Raw genomic sequence first — 20635 nt, forward strand, 5'->3', positions numbered from 1 at the left:
CTGTAGATAATCTAGCCACCTTCATTCCCTGTAGATAATCTAGTCACCTTCAGAAGATTAAAGATGTATTTTTATTCTTCAAGATTATACATGTCACATGTACAAAAGTGTTGGGTTCAATACATCGTGTAAGATTTTAACACTGAACATGAGAATCACAGGTCAAAGTCATGGCTGATGATATCACTTGTTATTTAACAAGTGATATTATCAGCCTCGATAAAGTATCAAGAAAGGGAAGAGGATACTACATCTTAAGATGGCCAAGGGTGGCCACACACATTTGAAGCATTTTTTACTCATTTTTCTCATTTAGACATCATGAAAGACCAGGGCTTGCTGAATTTCGTCAATGACATGTAACATGTACCTATATATATGTATATATATGCTAACATAATTTACACAGAGGATCCACCATTTCGTGAAAATTGTACCTTGAGTTACTGAAATATTAATGTTTTATATGTGACGAGTTCCTTCCTATGTAGCCCCATACATGTACAGCTTATGTAAAATACAGCACAACTCTGGAATACTGCATGGATTCACTGCTGGCAAAAAGCCGAGCGAGGCTCTGTCAATGAAAGTTTGTGTGATGCAAATCAATTTGACCAGTTCTATTTCATTGTTATGTATATATTGTACGTATAAATTATGTATGAATGTCTGTTGACAGCATGTAATTTGCAGTGTTAGTGATGAAAAGTTTGGCTTAATAATACCGGTAAGATGTATGCATAAATCATGACTTATTGTAAGAGTATAATTTTATCATATATCCCTTGTTTTGTTTTATTGGTATTTCCAAGTAGAGTGATGAAATTAGATACAACTCCTCCAAATCATTACATATTTGTATAATGTGCTTTGTACGGCAAATGCGTTCATGGTGATGTAGTCTGGCTTGTACAGTGTATACGTATATGTGTTCAAGGTGATGTAGTCAGGCTCACTATTGTACAGGATCTGATAGGAAAAGGGCCTAATGTTTTAGACACCATTGGGACCTCATTTAGGAAAAGGGCCTAATGTTGTAGACACCATGGGGACCTCATGTATTAAAAGGGCCTAATGTCCTAGGCACCATGGGGACCTCATGTAGGAAAAGGGCCTAATGTCCTAGGCACCATGGGGACCTCATGTAATATCCTAGACACCATGGGGACCTCATGTAGGAAAAGGGCCTAATGTTGTAGACACCATGGGGACCTCATGTATTAAAAGGGCCTAATGTCCTAGGCACCATGGGGACCTCATGTAGGAAAAGGGCCTAATGTCCTAGGCACCATGGGGACCTCATGTAATATCCTAGACACCATGGGGACCTCATGTAGGAAAAGGGCCTAATGTCCTAGGCACCATGGGGACCTCATGTAGGAAAAGGGCCTAATGTCCTAGGCACCATGGGGACCCCATTCAGGAAAAGGGCCTAATGTCCTAGACACCTTGGGGACCTCATGTAATATCCTAGACACCATTGGGACCCCATGTAGGAAAAGGGTCTAATGTTGTAGACACCATTGGGACCTCATGTAGGAAAAGGGTCTAATGTCCTAGACACCATTGGGACCTCATGTAGGAAAAGGGCCTAATGTCCTAGACACCATTGGGACCTCATGTAGGAAAAGGGCCTTATGTCATAGACACCACTGGGACCTCATGTAGGAAAAGGGCCTTATGTCCTAGACACCATTGGGACCTCATGTAGGAAAAGGGCCTTATGTCCTAGACACCATTGGGACCTCATGTAGGAAAAGGGTCTAATGTCCTAGACACCATTGGGACCTCATGTAGGAAAAGGGCCTAATGTCCTAGGCACCATGGGGACCTCATGTAGGAAAAGGGCCTAATGTCCTAGGCACCATGGGGGGGGGGACCTCATGTAGGAAAAGGGCCTAATGTCCTAGGCACCATGGGGGGGGGGGGGGGCCTCATGTAGGAAAAGGGCCTAATGTCCTAGGCACCATTGGGACCTCATGTAGGAAAAGGGTCTAATGTCCTAGACACCATTGGGACCTCATGTAGGAAAAGGGCCTAATGTCCTAGGCACCATGGGGACCTCATGTAGGAAAAGGGCCTAATGTCCTAGGCACCATGGGGGGGGGACCTCATGTAGGAAAAGGGCCTAATGTCCTAGGCACCATGGGGGGGGGGGGGGGGGGCTCATGTAGGAAAAGGGCCTAATGTCCTAGGCACCATTGGGACCTCATGTAGGAAAAGGGCCTAATGTTGTAGACACCATTGGGACCTCATGTAGGAAAAGGGCCTAATGTCCTAGGCACCATTGGGACCTTATGTAGGAAAAGGGCCTAATGTCTTAGACACCATTGGGACCTCATGTAGGAAAAGGGCCTAATGTCTTAGACACCATTGGGACCTCATGTAGGAAAAGGGCCTAATGTCCTAGGCACCATAGGGACCTCATGTAGGAAAAGGGCCTAATGTCTTAGACACCATGGGGACCTCATGTAGGAAAAGGGCCTAATGTTTTAGACACCATGGGGACCTCATGTAGGAAAAGGGCCTAATGTTTTAGACACCATGGGGACCTCATGTAGGAAAAGGGCCTAATGTCCTAGGCACCATAGGGACCTCATGTAGGAAAAGGGCCTAATGTTTTAGACACCATGTAGACCTCATGTAGGAAAAGGGCCTAATGTCCTAGGCACCATTGGGACCTCATGTAGGAAAAGGGCCTAATGTTGTAGACACCATTGGGACCTCATGTAGGAAAAGGGCCTAATGTCCTAGACACCATTGGGACCTCATGTAGGAAAAGGGCCTTATGTCCTAGACACCATTGGGACCTCATGTAGGAAAAGGGCCTTATGTCCTAGACACCATTGGGACCTCATGTAGGAAAAGGGCCTAATGTCCTAGGGACCATGGGGACCCCATTCAGGAAAAGGGCCTATTGTTTTAGACACCATTGGGACCTCATGTAGGAAAAGGGCCTAATGTCCTAGGCACCATGGGGACCCCATTCAGGAAAAGGGCCTACTGTTTTAGACACCACTGGGACCTCATGTAGGAAAAGGGTCTAATGTTTTAGACACCATTGGGACCTCATGTAGGAAAAGGGTCTAATGTCCTAGGCACCATGGGGACCTCATGTAGGAAAAGGGCCTAATGTCCTAGGCACCATGGGGACCTCATGTAATATCCTAGACACCATGGGGACCTCATGTAGGAAAAGGGTCTAATGTTTTAGACACCATTGGGACCTCATATAGGAAAAGGGCCTTATGTCCTAGACACCATTGGGACCTCATGTAGGAAAAGGGCCTTATGTCCTAGACACCATTGGGACCTCATGTAGGAAAAGGGTCTAATGTCCTAGACACCATTGGGACCTCATGTAGGAAAAGGGCCTAATGTCCTAGGCACCATGGGGACCTCATGTAGGAAAAGGGCCTAATGTCCTAGGCACCATGGTGGGGGGGGGACCTCATGTAGGAAAAGGGCCTAATGTCCTAGGCACCATGGGGGGGGGGCCTCATGTAGGAAAAGGGCCTAATGTCCTAGGCACCATTGGGACCTCATGTAGGAAAAGGGTCTAATGTCCTAGACACCATTGGGACCTCATGTAGGAAAAGGGCCTAATGTCCTAGGCACCATGGGGACCTCATGTAGGAAAAGGGCCTAATGTCCTAGGCACCATGGGGGGGGGGACCTCATGTAGGAAAAGGGCCTAATGTCCTAGGCACCATGGGGGGGGGGGGCTCATGTAGGAAAAGGGCCTAATGTCCTAGGCACCATTGGGACCTCATGTAGGAAAAGGGTCTAATGTTTTAGACACCATTGGGACCTCATGTAGGAAAAGGGCCTTATGTCCTAGACACCATTGGGACCTCATGTAGGAAAAGGGCCTTATGTCCTAGACACCATTGGGACCTCATGTAGGAAAAGGGTCTAATGTCCTAGACACCATTGGGACCTCATGTAGGAAAAGGGCCTAATGTCCTAGGCACCATGGGGACCTCATGTAGGAAAAGGGCCTAATGTCCTAGGCACCATGGGGGGGGGGGGGGGACCTCATGTAGGAAAAGGGCCTAATGTCCTAGGCACCATGGGGGGGGGGGACCTCATGTAGGAAAAGGGCCTAATGTCCTAGGCACCATGGGGACCTCATGTAGGAAAAGGGCCTAATGTCCTAGGCACCATGGGGGGGGGGACCTCATGTAGGAAAAGGGCCTAATGTCCTAGGCACCATTGGGACCTCATGTAGGAAAAGGGCCTAATGTTGTAGACACCATTGGGACCTCATGTAGGAAAAGGGCCTAATGTCCTAGACACCATTGGGACCTCATGTAGGAAAAGGGCCTTATGTCCTAGACACCATTGGGACCTCATGTAGGAAAAGGGCCTTATGTCCTAGACACCATTGGGACCTCATGTAGGAAAAGGGCCTAATGTCCTAGGGACCATGGGGACCCCATTCAGGAAAAGGGCCTATTGTTTTAGACACCATTGGGACCTCATGTAGGAAAAGGGCCTAATGTCCTAGGCACCATGGGGACCCCATTCAGGAAAAGGGCCTACTGTTTTAGACACCACTGGGACCTCATGTAGGAAAAGGGTCTAATGTTTTAGACACCATTGGGACCTCATGTAGGAAAAGGGTCTAATGTTTTAGACACCATTGGGACCTCATGTAGGAAAAGGGCCTTATGTCCTAGACACCATTGGGACCTCATGTAGGAAAAGGGCCTTATGTCCTAGACACCATTGGGACCTCATGTAGGAAAAGGGTCTAATGTCCTAGACACCATTGGGACCTCATGTAGGAAAAGGGCCTAATGTCCTAGGCACCATGGGGACCTCATGTAGGAAAAGGGCCTAATGTCCTAGGCACCATGGGGGGGGGACCTCATGTAGGAAAAGGGCCTAATGTCCTAGGCACCATGGGGGGGGGGCCTCATGTAGGAAAAGGGCCTAATGTCCTAGGCACCATTGGGACCTCATGTAGGAAAAGGGTCTAATGTCCTAGACACCATTGGGACCTCATGTAGGAAAAGGGCCTAATGTCCTAGGCACCATGGGGACCTCATGTAGGAAAAGGGCCTAATGTCCTAGGCACCATGGGGGGGGGACCTCATGTAGGAAAAGGGCCTAATGTCCTAGGCACCATGGGGGGGGGGGGGGGGGGGGGCTCATGTAGGAAAAGGGCCTAATGTCCTAGGCACCATTGGGACCTCATGTAGGAAAAGGGCCTAATGTTGTAGACACCATTGGGACCTCATGTAGGAAAAGGGCCTAATGTCCTAGGCACCATTGGGACCTTATGTAGGAAAAGGGCCTAATGTCTTAGACACCATTGGGACCTCATGTAGGAAAAGGGCCTAATGTCTTAGACACCATTGGGACCTCATGTAGGAAAAGGGCCTAATGTCCTAGGCACCATAGGGACCTCATGTAGGAAAAGGGCCTAATGTCTTAGACACCATGGGGACCTCATGTAGGAAAAGGGCCTAATGTTTTAGACACCATGGGGACCTCATGTAGGAAAAGGGCCTAATGTTTTAGACACCATGGGGACCTCATGTAGGAAAAGGGCCTAATGTCCTAGGCACCATAGGGACCTCATGTAGGAAAAGGGCCTAATGTTTTAGACACCATGTAGACCTCATGTAGGAAAAGGGCCTAATGTCCTAGGCACCATTGGGACCTCATGTAGGAAAAGGGCCTAATGTTGTAGACACCATTGGGACCTCATGTAGGAAAAGGGCCTAATGTCCTAGACACCATTGGGACCTCATGTAGGAAAAGGGCCTTATGTCCTAGACACCATTGGGACCTCATGTAGGAAAAGGGCCTTATGTCCTAGACACCATTGGGACCTCATGTAGGAAAAGGGCCTAATGTCCTAGGGACCATGGGGACCCCATTCAGGAAAAGGGCCTATTGTTTTAGACACCATTGGGACCTCATGTAGGAAAAGGGCCTAATGTCCTAGGCACCATGGGGACCCCATTCAGGAAAAGGGCCTACTGTTTTAGACACCACTGGGACCTCATGTAGGAAAAGGGTCTAATGTTTTAGACACCATTGGGACCTCATGTAGGAAAAGGGTCTAATGTTTTAGACACCATTGGGACCTCATGTAGGAAAAGGGCCTTATGTCCTAGACACCATTGGGACCTCATGTAGGAAAAGGGCCTTATGTCCTAGACACCATTGGGACCTCATGTAGGAAAAGGGTCTAATGTCCTAGACACCATTGGGACCTCATGTAGGAAAAGGGCCTAATGTCCTAGGCACCATGGGGACCTCATGTAGGAAAAGGGCCTAATGTCCTAGGCACCATGGGGGGGGGGGACCTCATGTAGGAAAAGGGCCTAATGTCCTAGGCACCATGGGGGGGGGGGGGGGCCTCATGTAGGAAAAGGGCCTAATGTCCTAGGCACCATTGGGACCTCATGTAGGAAAAGGGTCTAATGTCCTAGACACCATTGGGACCTCATGTAGGAAAAGGGCCTAATGTCCTAGGCACCATGGGGACCTCATGTAGGAAAAGGGCCTAATGTCCTAGGCACCATGGGGGGGGGGACCTCATGTAGGAAAAGGGCCTAATGTCCTAGGCACCATGGGGGGGGGGGCTCATGTAGGAAAAGGGCCTAATGTCCTAGGCACCATTGGGACCTCATGTAGGAAAAGGGCCTAATGTTGTAGACACCATTGGGACCTCATGTAGGAAAAGGGCCTAATGTCCTAGGCACCATTGGGACCTTATGTAGGAAAAGGGCCTAATGTCTTAGACACCATTGGGACCTCATGTAGGAAAAGGGCCTAATGTCTTAGACACCATTGGGACCTCATGTAGGAAAAGGGCCTAATGTCCTAGGCACCATAGGGACCTCATGTAGGAAAAGGGCCTAATGTCTTAGACACCATGGGGACCTCATGTAGGAAAAGGGCCTAATGTTTTAGACACCATGGGGACCTCATGTAGGAAAAGGGCCTAATGTTTTAGACACCATGGGGACCTCATGTAGGAAAAGGGCCTAATGTCCTAGGCACCATAGGGACCTCATGTAGGAAAAGGGCCTAATGTTTTAGACACCATGTAGACCTCATGTAGGATAAGGGCCTAATGTTTTAGACACCATGTAGACCTCATGTAGGATAAGGGCCTAATGTTTTAGACACCATTGGGACCTCATGTAGTAAAACGGCCTAATGTTGTAGACACCATTGGGACCCAATTCAGGAAAAGGGCCTAATGTCCTAGACACCATTGGGACCTCATGTAGGAAAAGGGCCCAAGGTCCTAAGCACCATGGGAACCTAGTAGGAAAGAGGCCAAATGTCCTAGACAGTGTGTGGAGATTGGTAAGAAAAGGGGCATGCATATGATCATTGATGTCATAAAAAATGTCTCATATACTTCATTGTTGAAATCCTCTCTCATGTAACTCAGCGTCGGCATTGATCAAATAATAAATACTGAATGTGAAACTGATTTACAGCTTCAGGCCAAGTGCAGTCATTAGATAATATAACATGTTACGAGGCACCTTGTGATCACTTGAATTAGGTACCCTGAGAGTCTGAACATTATGTACACAGGCCTAGGAAAACATTCTTTGTACTACTCAGGAAGCACACTACCTCATCTTACAGTAACACTGAAACTTGACACAAGCAAAGAGGAGATCACCATCTTGTTTACTCTTGGTGTAGAATCACAGCAATGCTGTCAGTAGAAAATAAATTGCCTTTGAACTTTATGTCAATATTGCGTTTTGTATTTGGATTGTACTTGGTATTAAACTTATTTCTATTGATGTTTCACTGCAGTATGTCCCCAGATAAGATGTTACTTATTTTTAGCACAGGTACTTGTATGTAATGTTATTTTTAAAATGTTCAAATATGGTATAGGGGTCTTTGTACTGAGGAAAAACTGACCTTCTATAAAAATTAAGGGAAAATGACAGGAAATTGATATGAATATTTTTTAGAAATAAGGGGATTGATATAAATATTTTCCCTTAAAATATGCTGTATTTATCTGGTATTCCCAGGGGGCCAGGATACATAAACTTGTACTGAAGGTGGGTGAGCTTAATGCAGGAAATAGCGTTAGTTAGCATTCCTAATAGACATGGGTGGGCTTATTCCCAGACATGTTTGGGCTTAGTACCAGACATGAGTAGGCTTATTACCATACATGGAACAGCTTATTACTAGACATGGGACAGCTTTTTACCAGGTGTGAGTGGGCTTATTACCAGACATGGATGGGCTTATTACCATACATGGAACAGCTTATTACTAGACATGGGACAGCTTTTTACCAGGTGTGAGTGGGCTTATTACCAGACATGGATGGGTTTATTACAAGACATGAGTGGGTTTATTACCAGACATGGGACAGCTTATTACCAGACATGGGACAGCTTATTACCAGACATGAGTGGGCTTATTACAAGACATGGAACAGCTTATAACTAGACATGGGACAGCTTATTACCAGGCGTGAGTGGGCTTATTACCAGACCTGGGTGGACTTATTTCCAGACAAGAGTGGGCTTATTACCAGACATGAGTGGGCTTATTAAATTACCATACATGAGTAGGCTTATTGCCAGACATGGAACAGCTTATTACTAGACATGGGACAGCTTATTACCAGGCGTGAGTGGGCTTATTACCAGACATGGGTGGACTTATTTCCAGACAAGAGTGGGCTTATTACCAGACATGGGTAGGCTTATTACCAGACATGAGTAGGCTTATTGCCAGATATGGAACAGCTTATTACCAGACATGGGACAGCTTATTGCCAGACATACAATTTTTTGCTGTATTTAAGATAGTTGTTATGTAGATCATGACATATCGACCCCTCTAATATGTCCAAACATGCATGACAATTTTAATTCTGAAGAATTTGTTTAAATGCATTTGAAAATTTCCCATTTATATGTGTTCCTGATTTGAAATTGATAGGGATAAACTTCCTCACCTACGTAATGACATAGTGTACCATAGGCATTTCCATTAGCAATACATTTGTCATGTTCATTCGATTTAATGTCTTTTTCCTGAAATGTTTTCTCATTGAATTGTACATGCTTACATTAATAATAGGTTCTGGAAACATTCTGTGTTTAAAATCATATTACCCTATTTTACCTGGAGTGAGTTACGTTCCTGAAGAAAAGACAACAGATAGGTGTAGTGTTGGATAGGTTCTGATTTTTTACCTGAATTTATATGCTCTTAACTTGGATGGTTTAGATAAAAGTATTTCCTAAGCCATTGGTATTATAGAAGTACAGGTCTAACATGATTTCTGATATGTATCACCTGCCTATAACTATCTAGAGAACTGGTGATAGAATGTACTTCCGACACAACCTGGGCCCAATTGTCTCACCGGGTAGATTCAGTAATTGAAAGTAAATGTCTCTCAATAAAAAAAAACACATTATTAATGAAAATATCTATATATGCTGTTCTATCTGTGAAAAAACTGGAGCAATTAATGAAATGATAATTAATCACACATAAGTTAGCAGCACTGATCTGTTTTCATTTAAATCGTGTTTAAATTTTCTCTCATTTAATAATTATAACAGCCCTTATCAATGATCTGCAAAATTACATGTAATACGTATACCAGGGCTACATTTATCTTACAAAAGAGCTGTACTAATACCTGAGAGAGAGTATGGTGTATCAAGTACACCTCTATAGTCTCGAGTGAAAAAGGTCACTGGGTTTAAGTAGATAACGTGTCTGTTCATATTACATATATTTGTGGTTTTTAAACGAGATTAATCTAATATGTAATTGAGATTACATTCGTGATGAGATCTGCGCTCTCATTACCTACTTTCTTGTCACTATATCAGGATAAGCCTAATGGAATACAAGTCCCAGGTCTGGACCAATTGGACATAATCCGACCTGTGGCTTTTCTAATCTACATGAAACTACGTTGATGAATTAATTCAGTGAGAACCATACAGAAACGTAATCATCCATGTTCTCATAATTGATATTCATAATTTGCATATTAACACATGAATTCCTGTGTTGTACATGTAAAATACATCTACAGTGTAGCCTTAACACAAACCACCTGTTGTCTACTGTCTGTAGCAAACCTGTCTAGAGGGACCACCACTTATCTGTCAATACAGTAGAACCTTTCTAGAGGGACCACCACTTCTCTGTCAATACAGTAGGACCTTTCTAGAGGGACAAGCTTTTCTGTCAGTACAGAAGAACCTTTCTAAAGGGACCACCACTTCTCTGTCAATACAGTAGAACCTTTCTAGAGGGACAACCTCTTCTGTCAGTACAGAAGAACCTTTCTAAAGGGACCACCACTTCTCTGTCAATACAGTAGGACCTTTCTACAGGGACCAATTCTTCTGTCAGGAGCAAACTGTGTCAGTACAGTAGAACCTTTCTAGAGGGACCACCTCTTCTGTCAGGAGCAAACATGTCTAGAGGGGCTACCACTTCTCTGTCAGTACAGTATAGAACCTTTCTAGAGAAACCACCTCTTTCAGGAGCAAACTATTCTAGAGGAATCGCCACTTCTCTATCAATACAGTAAAACCTTTACAAAGGGACAACCTCCTTTATCAGTAGTAAATTAACTTATCAAGAAGGACCACCACTTTTCTGTCAGTACAGTAAAACCTTTACAAATGGAAAACCCCCTTTATCAGTAGTAAACTTATCAAGAGAGACCACCTCTTCTCTGTCAGTACAGTAAACCCTGTCTAGAGGGACCACCTATTTTGTAAGGGAGCAAACTTACCACTTCTCTCTCAACACTGTAGAACCTGTCTAGAGAGACCACTACTTATGCCAGTAGTGAACTAGTCTACAAATGATGGAATAAATATTTATTATAGTTTGATGTTCTCGCCACACACAAACAGATATTGTGCACATGTACAGGTTCATAGCATATAGGAACACATGGGTTATTAAAGGACCTTACAGCAGACGGGGGAACCCCCATCTGGGGAATTCCCGCCTTTTTTCCACCTGTAGTCCTTCGCCATCCTATTTTTAGTAGGGATGTATATGTTTGTTCTTCAAACCTTATACCACTAATCTCTATTCTCGCTCATAGGAAATACCCACTCCATATGTTTATTAATCAGACCCACCCCTACAGACCTCATAAACACACTTTCCTTAGGGACTTGGATCACATGAAACAGCAGCTGAATGGTTGAATAAGTTGTGTGAGTACATGTTGTCGGTTTGTGATGAGTCGTCCTGATATACCTGCCACCCGGTTATCGTTACCCTAATAGGACCTTCGACCACCCTTCTGTTTGATTTTTAATGCCTAAATTATGCATTTCTACACAAATACATTTACATAATTTAAATATTTATTCATTCTCTTTAAAACGAACTAATTTCAGTCAGTAATATGGGATTTGCCACCCAATATTGTCACTGCTACCCGCTGTTTGGGCCGAGATTTGCGGTACGAAATGAACATACCGCGCAGAAAAACAAAAACAAAAACATTCACTACATAGCACGCACTGCCATCACATCAATTTAACTCGCGATGTTATTTTGTTAAACCTTTTAGTTATATTATTTATTTATTTATTTATTTATTTATTCATCTACTTTTACCATCTGTACACCACCTGAGATGTTTTCTAAATAATCATAATAGGCCCTCGGCGAATTAATTATCAGCCGAGGGGGAATCGTTTTCACAACATAACGATATTTATTGTTGTTTATACCCACTATATTTGTGTAACTGTTTCATGTTCTATGTCTATGTGATCGTATGTAATTTACCTGTGTCTTGATAAAGGAGCAGATTGCCTCGAAAATTCGACAGTTTACTTGTCTGTACTGTCGTTATTACTACTTGACAATTATATATATATATATACATGTATATATTTCTCTCGGTACAACTACGACAGGAAATTGAAATCTATATTCTTCGGATCACCAACCAACACATAGTGTATATGATACATTGTGCTAATAAATAGATATATAACATAGTAACACGAATGATGAAGGAAGACAACTTTTTGACTCGTGCCCTGACTGGGCCTCGAACTCACGATCTACGGCACCCAATCGCCTAGCCAGAAATACCGGCAGCTTACACCGCTGCGCCACATCGGCGTTCTTAAAAAGAACTGTTCAATGGCGCAGTGATGGTCGGCCCTGATATCCTGACATGATCATTGTGGAAGTTGTCTATTAGATGATATGAATACCTGGATCGCAATGTATTAACATACATGGATACGATATATATATATGTACTGTTGCCTTTGATATCAGTTGATACATACTGTTAAGTGTCAGATGATATTTTTTTTATGCTCTCCCTACAGATTCACAGATGTCCACCATTACATGAAGCCTAATGATGAACGAGGCCTCGGCTTAATGACCAAGGCTGCTCAGTGTGTCCTCGAGGAGTTCAAAGATGTTGTCATGGCATATGGTCAAAGTGACGAATACAGTTTCATCTTCAAGAAAAATACCAAAATGTTCAACAGAAGAGCTAGGTAAGTATAACAGATAGGATGCTGTTTTCTGATTTTAAAAGTGCAAACAATCACATTTGTAATCTTGTATAATTGTACAGTGGTACCTTATAATTAGCACTAGCACTGAAGAAGCTGTTACTATCTACACAGATTCTGTTTGTACTAACTACACCTACACAGATTCTGTTGGTACTAACCACACCTACACAGATTCTGTTGGTACTAACCACACCTACACAGATTTTGTTGGTACTAACAACACCTACACAGATTCTGTTGGTACTAACAACACCTACACAGAATATGTTGGTACTAACACCTACACAGATTCTGTTGGTACTAACAACACCTACACAGATTCTGTTGGTACTGACCACACCTACACAGATTCTGTTGGTACTAACCACACCTACACTGATTCTGTTGGTACTAACGACATTTACACAGATTCTGTTGGTACTGACCCACACCTACACACATTCTGTTGGTACTGACCACACCTACACAGATTCTGTTGGTACTAACGACATTTACACAGATTCTGTTGGTACTAACCACACCTACACAGATTCTGTTGGTACTAACAACACCTACACAGATTCTCTTGGTACTAACGACATTTACACAGATTCTGTTGGTACTAACAACACCTACACAGATTCTGTTGGTACTAACCACACCTACACAGATTCTGTTGGTACTAACCACACCTACACAGATTCTGTTGGTACTAACCACACCTACACAGATTCTGTTGGTACTAACCACACCTACACAGATTCTGTTGGTACTAACCACACCTACACATTCTGTTGGTACTAACCACACCTACACAGATTCTGTTGGTACTAACCACACCTACACAGATTCTGTTGGTACTAACGACCTTTACACAGATTATGTTGGTACTAACCACACCTACACAGATTCTGTTGGTACTAACGACATTTACACAGGTACTGTTGGTACTAACCACACCTACACAGATTCTGTTGGTACTAACCACACCTACACAGATTCTGTTGGTACTAACGACATTTACACAGATTCTGTTGGTACTAACAACACCTACACATTTTCACAGATTTGTTGTTTGTTTGTTACATTGATATATATCCTGTAACAGATAATGAGGTACAGATATCTTGCCTGGTTTTTATCAAATCACCTTGGAATGTGTGTACCTGTCTACAGATTTACATAATTGTCAGTGAGAAATTGAATGCTTTAAGTACTTTACAATCTCTGTCTTGTCCTTGTCACATTTTTGTCAACAGTACAAATTTATTCTGTAAGTCATTAACATTCTTTCTGGTCAACTAAAAGTGGCAAAGATTATTTAAAACAAGTTATTTTTGGAACCACCTGTAGATAAATATCTGAAGAAACGTATCTTAAATTTTCACATATAAATAGTTACCTGTAATAATTATCTTTGAGAAGTTACCGTAGAAACTTCCTTTATGTAATTACATTTAGATACTACATGTTCGTATTTACCTGAAGAAACCACTTTTACTTATATTTACCTGTAACTATTTACCTGTAAAAAATTATCTTTACATATTTACCTGTAACTGGTTACTTGTATCCACATTTGAATATTTTACCGTAAACCTTGACCTGTATCGGTATATATCGGTATATATAAATATTTTTTGGAAAAAAAAAAAAAAAATCTTGTTATTTGGTAGTATTAGGTTCATATATACTAATTATACTATATCTGATGTCTGTCTTTATTTTCTGAACAAGTAATCAGAACTGTATTTGTACAGTAAATGGATTTGGACCAAGCTTGGTGAATAAGTATGGAATATTGGTACACAGCAGTACTCCTATCGTGTTTAAAGGCGAATTATTGACGTTATTTTCTACCTTAGATTGCCACATGAAATCATAATAAACTCTGGTTCTAGCATATTTATAACTTTCACCCGGATAGAGGGGTAAGAATGGAATTTGTATTGGCACAGATGTGGTCAGTAATGGCATGTTTATATTTGTAAGGTAGATAGTAGATCTGTCCAGTCAATTTTACCTGTACAGTGGTTGCCAGGTTTTTGTGTTGGAGGTGTTATGTAGTATTATACAAGTTCTACCCATGATGTACCAGATTTAATTTATTGGTCTAAACAGGTTGCATGACTAATGAAAATCACAACATTAAATCATTGCCTCTTGTCTCCTTATATGTGCCACAGATGGTTTTGAAATATGTCCCCTTGAGTTAGGTGGCCATAAAGGACGTGCACTTCCACCTAAGGAACATTAAGTCTCCAGGTACGGAACAAATATTGTACATGTGTTATTGGAAGGAATATTGAAAAAGACCCTGCTAATAGGAATCGAGCTACTGACCTCTCAATCTCTAAGTGAACATCTTACCTCTAAGCTAAAGAGAAATTCCTACAAACCAGCTAACAAATGCTTTCTCATATATTTTGCCCTGCAATAAGCTCAACCTTTACTTTGAGCCATACATGTACATGTAGTTGATGTGTTGGCCCTTTGGCCTAATATTACAGGATAGTTCATACATCATGTCTTATTATTGATATGAGGTTTCAATAGGTTTCTTTCATCAAGTACTTGCAATTTTGGGATGCAGCTAAAGCCAGCTATTTATAACTACTATGATACACTAAAATTGTATATTATGTTTACCTAAGATATATATTTTCATATGGCATTAGTGTGATATACCCAGGAGCCTTTCCATTTGATTAAGCCTCCACATTTTGACTATAAAGCCTGTCTAAAACAGCCTGTCAGAAAATGTTTCCGAGTTATAAAGTGATAAAAAGTATCTTAAATTTTATGATATGTTTTCATTACATATGAGATTTTATGAAAATTGTCTTGTAATGTTAAATTTTGCTCACCAAGACTTGCAAAAAGAAAAACTTCTAAGACTCATTTCATAAATTCATAAAATAAGATCCTGTATATGAATATATATGTTCATATGTGATCGTGATCAATTCATCTTGTCAAAGGCGGCATCCTTCAATGAAATGTCATTGGGGGCGAAGCTAAGAATGAAATGTTACCAAATATATCATAAGATTATCTCTAACATAGGTGTCGGTAACATAATGATAAACATCTCAAGCTTGAGTTGATATAGAGCTGGGAATTCTAAGTGGTAAATTGGGGTCAATTCCACGTTCTATGTATTATATTAAATATTTAAAAAAACATTTTATATTTACATATTGACTTGTACTTATTGAATGACAGTCATTTTGTGGTTACAAAGACCTGGGCCTTTAATGGGTCTTAACACACCTGTTAGACTAGCACTACCGACAGTTAACGAAAACATAACCCCAAACCTACGTAAATATTGATTTATGTGTTGAGTTGGTAGGATAGCGTTATGTACACATAGCTTGACCATGATAGCTAGATCTACATAACAAAGGCTCACTATAAGGTAGTGTGTCCAACACCAGGAAGACATTTTGATGACCTGCTGTTGTGGTCATCATGAACACATTTACCTCCCTTACAAATCTGTTTTGTCATTGTAAACACAGTTACCTCCCTTACAAACCTGTTTTGTCATTGTAAACACAGTTACCTCCCTTACAAACCTGTTTTGTCATTGTAAACACAGTTACCTCCCTTACAAACCTGTTGTGGTCATCGTAAACACAGTTACCTCCCTTACAAAACTTTTTTGGTCATCGTAAACACATTTACCTCCCTTACAAACCTGTAATGATCTTTGTCAAAACAGTTACCTCCCTTACAAACCTGTAATGATCTTTGTCAAAACAGTTACCTCCCTTACAAACCTGTAATGATCTTTGTCAAAACAGTTACCTCCCTTACAAACCTGTAATGGTCTTTGTCAAAACAGTTACCTCCCTTACAAACCTGTAGTGATCTTTGTCAAAACAGTTACCTCCCTTACAAACTTGGTGTGGTCATTGTAAACACAGCTACCTCCCTTAAATACCCATTTTATATTATATGAAATCAAAAAGGATTTTGTTCAAATGATGAATGGTTGGTATACTGCAAAAAAAGTTGTGAACAGAAGAATTTCTTTTCCTGACTTATTGTAGCAGAACGAACTGGGCTGAAAGAGAAACAGCAGTCTATCTTAAAAAGTTTGGTTCTCACATAAAGCTTTGAATAGTCAAAACCATTTCTAATACAAGAAAATCAATCTGAACAGTTGTCGTTAATATCTGTTTTAGCTCCCCCTGTAAACGGGTCACCAATCTATATGTATTAGATTCTGACCTCTGACCTTTACTATAATACTATAAACTGCTATCCAACCACATTTCATATATTTCTTCTCTATTTTAAGTCCATAGTACAGTAACTGCTGACCCATATTTGTCATCTGTTTAACACTCTAAAGTAGGAATTAGGTTACCAACCAAAATTGTATTCTAATTTATATATGACATTTATTTGACCTCCGCAGTAAACTTATGACGAACCTTGTGAGCCAGTTTTCCTCATCTTTCGTCTTTCACTGGGCACGATTCTTCAACAAGCAGCCTCTCCAATACCCACCAGTGTTTGATGGGCGAGTTGTCCTTTACCCTTCAGACAAGAATCTCAAAGACTACCTCAGCTGGAGACAGGCTGACTGTAAGTACAATGTCATGAGATATTTTCAAGGTAAACAAGATTAAAATCATATTGTGAATTGTTTTTAAAATATTGATTGATGGATGGCGTTTGATCAGTGTCATCGGTAATGTTATGAGCATCAGGACAGATTTAGTTCATATTCATACTATAGCTAAAGCCATCAAGATCTGATTAGATTTTGGTGGTCATTGGTCAAAGTTCATATTCACACCATAGCATAAGGCCATCAAGATCTGATTAGATTTTTGGTGGTCATCGGTCAAGGTTAAATGTTAAAAGCTCCACTTGACCACTTTAGAAAAGCTGGAAAATATGATAACTAATGAAGCCCTGGACAGATTTATTCTATTGATGAGGGAGATGGTCAGTCTTCTCACTTAGTATTTATTTTCTATGCCCTGCCATGAAATGGGGCGTTCCGTCCTGTCCCGTTCCGTCCTGTCTCAGGAACTGCTGAGGTTTCGGGGTGTCGAGTGGCAGCGGGGGCATTTACGTCTTAAGACATTTTCTAGTTTTTAGGTCATCTGACCCAAAGGGTCGGGATGATCTATAGCCATCGTTTTCTATCCGCTGTCCGCTGTCCGTAAGACTTTTTATTTCAAAACGCTACTCCTCCTTAACCCTTTGGTTGTTTACTACCAAATTTGGTTTGAAACATCATTGGGGGAGGGCAATCATATTTTTAGCCCACCATCATCAGATGGTGGGCTGTTCAAATCGCCCTGCGTCTGTGGTCCGTCGTCCGTCCGTCCGTCCTTCCCTCCGTCCGTCCCGCCGTCCCTCCGTCCGTAAACAATTTTTGTTATCGCTATTTCTCAGAAGGTACTGAAGGGATCTTTCTCAAATTTCATATGTAGGTTCCCCTTGGTGCCTAGTTATGCATATTGCTTTTTGAGACCAATCGGAAAACAAAATGGCCAACAGGCAGCCATCTTGGATTTTGACAATTGAAGTTTGTTATCGCTATTTCTGAGAAAGTACTGAAGGGATCTTTCTGAAATTTCATATGTAGGTTTCCCTTGGTGCCTAGTTATGCATATTGCGTTTTGAGACCAATCGGATAACAACATGGCCGACAGGCAGCCATCTTTGATTTTGACAATTGAAGTTTGTTATCGCTATTTCTGAGAAAGTACTGAAGGGATCTTTCTCAAATTTCATATGAAGGTTCCCCTTGGTGCCTAGTTATGCATATTGCGATTTGAGACCAATCTGAAAACAACATGGCTGACAGGCAGCCATCTTTGATTTAGACAATTGAAGTTTGTTATCACTATTTCTGAGAAAGTACTGAATGGATCTTTCTGAAATTTCATATATAGGTTTCCCTTGGTGCCTAGTTATGCATATTGCGTTTTGAGACCAATCCGAAAACAACATGGCCGACAGGCAGCCATCTTGGATTTTGACAATTGAAGTTTGTTATCGCTATTTCTGAGAATGTACTGAATGGATCTTTCTCAAATTGCGTAGATAGGTTCCCCTTGGTGCTTAGTTATGCATATTGCGATTTGAGACCAATCGGAAAACAACATGGCCGACAGGCAGCCATCTTGGATTTTGACAATTGAAGTTTGTTATCGCTATTTCTGAGAATGTACTGAATGGATCTTTCTTAAATTGCATATGTAAGTTTCCCTTGGTGCCTAGTTATGCATGTTGTGTTTTGAGACCAATCTGAAAACAACAGGGCCGACAGGCAGCCATCTTGGATTTTGACAATTTAAGTTTGTTATCACTATTTCTGAGAAAGTAATGAATGGATCTTTCTGAAATTTCATATGTAGGTTTCCCTTGGCGCCTAGTTATGCATATTGCGTTTTGAGACCAATCAGAAAACAACATGGCCGACACGCAGCCATCTTGGATTTTGACAATTGAAGATTGTTATCGCTATTTCTGAGAAAGTACTGAATGGATCTTTCTCAAATTTCATATGGAGGTTCCCCTTGGTGCCTCGTTATGCTAATTCCATTTTGAGATCAATTGGAAAACAATATGGCCGACAGACCGCCATCTTGGATTTTGACAATTGAAGTTTGTTATCGATAATTCTCAGAAAGCACTGAAGGAATCTTCCTGAAATTTCATATGTAGGTTCCCCTTGGTGCCTAGTTATGCATATTGTATTTTGAGACTAATCAGAAAACAACATGGCCGACAGGCAGCCATCTTGGATTTCGAAAATTGAAACTGGTTATTGCTATTTCTAAGAAACTAATGAAGGGATCTTCCTGAAATTTCATATATAGGTTCCCCCAGGTGCCTAGTTATGCATATTGTATTTTGAGACCAATCGGAAAACAACATGGCCGAAAGGCAGCCATCTTGGATTTTGACAATTGAAGTTTGTTATCGCTATTTCTCAGAAAGTACTGAAGGAATCTTTCTCAAATTCCATATATAGGTTCCCCTTGGTGCCTTAATCTTAAATTTTATATATAGGTTTCCCTTGTTTGAAAAGTACTAGAGGTTTCTTCTGAATTTACACAGATTAGTAAGACTTAGAAGAAGAGAAAAGTAGAGAAAAGATCAATCTGACATGGAACCTATGAAGAACATTCAATGGTGGGCGCCAAGATCCCTCTGGGATCTCTTGTTTATGAATGAGGCTAGTGTGACCCCTGGGGATACAGGGGCAAGGCCCCAAATAGGATCTTAGCCAAGTTTTTTCTTTAAAACGCTACTCCTTAATGGATTACAACCAAATTTGGTTTGAAACTGATATACATGAGGCTTGTGGGGCTCCTGGGGACAGAGGGATGAGGCCCCAAAAGGGGAACTTAGCCAAAATTTTGCTTAAAAATGCTTCTCCTTCTTAATGCCTTAATTGATTATAACCATATTTAGTATGAAACATCATCAGGGAAGGGTAATCCTAATTGATATAAATGAGGCTTATCCGACCCATGGGGACAGAGGGACATGGCCCAAAAATGGGAACTTGGCTGAAATTTTGCTTTTAAGATGCTGCTCCTCCTTTATCCAAAAAAGATAAAAAACCAAATTTGATCTGAAACATAACTGGCTGCATATAATATAGACAATTTATTGTAATGATGCTTGATTGAGGGGTGTGTCTCTGCTGTAAATGTTTGTCAGATGACTGTTAAGGCCCATGGGCCTCTTGTTAATTCAGGTGACTTTTATAGTCAGGTTTGACTGTAGTTGTGACATGTTTGAAGTAATAAACACTAATATCTTGTTATATACCTGTGTTATTTACCTGCAGGTCACATCAACAACTTATATAACACATGTTTCTGGAAGTTAGTCCAGGAGAAAGGTCTGTCACCGGCCCAGTCACAGGAACGCCTCAAAGTACGTATTACAGAAAACAGGTCATGTGCAGTTATAGGAATACCCCCAAGATAAATACCATAGAGAACTCTAGAGTTCACAGGAATGACTCAAATGATATTTGAGGCACTTCACGGAAATGTGAATTTTCAGAAGATTTCAGCTTTTTAGCCCACCATCATCAGATGGTGGGC

At 41.4% G+C, this 20635-nt stretch overlaps 1 protein-coding gene across 2 annotated transcripts in view; it reads left to right on the forward strand.

The window, feature by feature from the left end:
• LOC117339410 (probable tRNA(His) guanylyltransferase) overlaps nt 1-20635 on the forward strand; it is a 41608-nt gene that overhangs the window by 13767 nt on the left and 7206 nt on the right. The window contains exons 1-4 of one of the 2 annotated variants that reach the window (XM_033900979.1): nt 11131-11222; nt 12363-12539; nt 16969-17138; nt 20374-20462. In XM_033900979.1, the coding sequence (XP_033756870.1) occupies nt 12385-12539; nt 16969-17138; nt 20374-20462 (414 nt within the window). In that variant the 5' untranslated portion in view covers nt 11131-11222; nt 12363-12384. Of the gene's footprint in view, nt 1-11130; nt 11223-12362; nt 12540-16968; nt 17139-20373; nt 20463-20635 lie in introns of those variants that run through there. The other variant, XM_033900978.1, reaches the window with a different exon arrangement.

This window comes from Pecten maximus, chromosome 12 (assembly GCF_902652985.1).
Source record: "Pecten maximus chromosome 12, xPecMax1.1, whole genome shotgun sequence".
Taxonomy (NCBI): Eukaryota; Metazoa; Mollusca; class Bivalvia; order Pectinida; family Pectinidae; genus Pecten; species Pecten maximus.